This window comes from Theobroma umbraticum, unplaced genomic scaffold (genome assembly GCF_002168275.2).
Source record: "Theobroma umbraticum cultivar Fairchild unplaced genomic scaffold, ASM216827v3 scaffold_204.0, whole genome shotgun sequence".
In the NCBI taxonomy this organism is placed as follows: Eukaryota; Viridiplantae; Streptophyta; class Magnoliopsida; order Malvales; family Malvaceae; genus Theobroma; species Theobroma umbraticum.
In genome coordinates, this window is record NW_018397267.1 from 6,762,954 (window position 1) to 6,765,720 (window position 2,767).

Sequence of the window (2,767 nt, forward strand, 5' to 3'; positions counted from 1 at the left end):
CGTTTGAAAAACTCCTTAAATTATTTAAAAAAAATTCAAATAAATTTTTATTTTTTATTATATTTAACTAAGTTATTATATTTTTATTTCGAGTCAAATAAGTTTTTATGTCTAATGATTGACTAGTTGCAATTAATCAAAATATCACTTCTCATTTTTATATTTATATGACGTTAACACGACATTAATGCGAAGTGTGAAAAAAATCACATAGTTATGTCATCATGCTATATTAATATATTATTCCATCATCCATTATGATATGACAATATGTTACCTTAGTATCACATGATATAAAATAATAAATAATATTTTAATTAAGTTAAATATTAGTTATAAGGGTTTATTTGATTCAAATAGAAGTATAGGGACTTGAACGAATGTAATAAAAAAAATTACTTAAATTTTTTAGAATAATTTAAATAGTTTTGTAAGATATTATGCTGTTAATTTTAGACCATACATATCTAAAGGAGGGAAAAAAAGTTGAAAACTAACAACATAATAATATTCACTTTGAGTAATTAAAAAGGAATAAATTAATCGGATCTTACCTGTAACTTTTGACTGTTTTGAATAAAAATATACAAAAGTAGTTTTGACAAATTGAAAGAGACATGAAACATTAATACCGATGAGTCCTGATAAAATTAGATGTCAACTTTGCTAATCCTATTATATAAGACCAAATGAATCTTAAATGAAATTTAATGTATGATTGAGTATGTCAATTTTTGTTAACTATACTTTAGCTTTATAAATGAACAAAAAATAATGTACAGAATAACTACCTGGATGGTTTAATAATTCCAGAGACATCTTTAAGGATATTGAGTCTGCTTCTCTTGGTGAATCTAATGCCAACCATACCAAGAGCTAATTCTGCTATATTTTGAGCAACGTTTGGTAGAGTTGGAAGAGCTCTGCTACCCATATAGGTGTCGGCTTGGATGCTTAAATGCTCAAACCTAACTTCCACCGTCGGAAGTTGAATACCTACCCTGCAATGTACAAGTGTTAAGTCCATTTAAAGAGCATGCGTGAAAAGGAATTAGGATGGCCGCGGGGCCTACGTTTTCTTTTCACAGTTGAGTTTAAGTCTTTTTAAATTAAAAGTTTCCACATCGTAGATAATATTTTGAATAAAATGAAAATGAACTAATTTAAATAAATAATGAAAATAGATTAATGAAAGATTCGAAAACAAAAGATTGACATGATGAAAACTCTTGATCATCCAGAATCAAGTATTTAGAAACTGGGGGCAGTTATGTTTTTTTGTTTTGAAATGGAATGGAATGGAGACAACAACAGAAAACATGGCAGATACATAATACGGAAAGTGAAACTTACTTATCAACCCTATTTCTAAACCTTTTCAAGAACTTCTCATTGTCCTCCTCAGCAACCTTAAAGACTGCATTAATGAACTTCTGCCGGTCATCCATTTCAAGCTTTCTCACGTCAACTTCTCTTGGAGCAAACTCGTGGCGGTTGCCATGTCCCTGATCCTGATGATCACTACTCTCCGCAAAAGACTTGATGATACTCGTTCTTAAACGTTTATAAGTTGGCAACTTCTCTATAGCAGCCCATCTGAGTGCTTCTTCCTCTTCCTCAGCTCGAGTACTACTTCCAGACAGTCGGCTTGCTCCAGCGAAAACATCTTCCATTCTCCTACTAGTCCAGCTCAAGCTGCTCCTAATGCTACTGCCCAGGTTATTATGGCCTGACCTACTCCTTGAAGTTCTTGCATTCTCCGAACCATCCATGTTTTCTTCTCCTGGGATTAAATTAACTTTCAAAAAAAATGAAAAAGGATACGTTATTCAAAATATCCTTGGAAATGAACGCAATTGTATGGTAATTATTATGTGAAATGCTCAAGTTATGTCACTCAGAGTAGGGGGCGTGTGCTGCATAATCTATGTTAATTCGTCGGATATGGGTCGGGACATTGGTATTTCAACGAAAACCAAGCATCGGAGCAACATATTTTCAAAGCATATGCAATTGTACTTACTTGGATTTGGATTCTGTGAAAACTAGCAAGTATGAAAGGTGAAGTCGTGAAAACTTCTTTATTTTTACAATTAGTTTGTTGCTCTTTCTCTTCTATCCTAGGGAGAAGCAATTGGGAGAAGAAATTTAGCGGAGATCTGATATATACTAGCGAAGCAGCCAGAGCCCAGAGGGATATCCAGCCTGAAGACTAGAAGGAGAGATATGCCCATATATATACATAAATATACACGTGTAACAGCCTCGTAGATGAAAGTAATTTTGAGATTCTTTTGCTTTTGAGACTTCAACAGCATTAACAAAATGAAGGGATGCTGTTGCCAACAATGTAAGTACTTATTTGGTTGTAAATTCAATATGAATGACCATTTATTTAATTCCGTAACTTTTATGATATACATATAAGCATTAACTAAGATATTTAGTTCTCATTCAAATAAAACTTACATTTAAGATTCAAAATATGATGTATATATCTATCTATTCAGACAAGTATTCTCAAAAATAGAAGCTATCATAATTGATTGGATGATGCTCTCCTCAATCGTTTTATCTTTTGTTAAAAGTATTATACCATTCCTATCATATGTCTAACAATAATTCTAGTTAAGTTTCTGAGTTGATATTTCATCAACTTGATTTCAAATACTATACCAATTCCGTCCTTATATATAGGGCAGGCTCCAAAATATCCGCCGCAATTTGACTTAATTTCCCCTTCTCTCTGTTTATATATGGAAAAAAA

General features: G+C 32.1%; 1 protein-coding gene across 3 annotated transcripts in view; it reads right to left on the minus strand.

The window, feature by feature from the left end:
* LOC110424831 (ABC transporter G family member 29-like) overlaps window positions 1-2,219 on the minus strand; it is an 8,770-nt gene extending 6,551 nt beyond the window's left edge. For all 3 annotated transcript variants that reach the window (XM_021439540.2, XM_021439539.2, XM_021439538.2), the window contains exons 1-3: window positions 2,024-2,219; window positions 1,354-1,798; window positions 792-1,001 (exon numbers count right to left, since the gene is read on the minus strand). In XM_021439540.2, coding sequence (XP_021295215.1) covers window positions 792-1,001; window positions 1,354-1,772 — 629 coding nt within the window. In that variant the 5' untranslated portion in view covers window positions 1,773-1,798; window positions 2,024-2,219. The remainder of the gene's footprint in view (window positions 1-791; window positions 1,002-1,353; window positions 1,799-2,023) is intronic.
* Window positions 2,220-2,767: the final 548 nt, after the last annotated feature.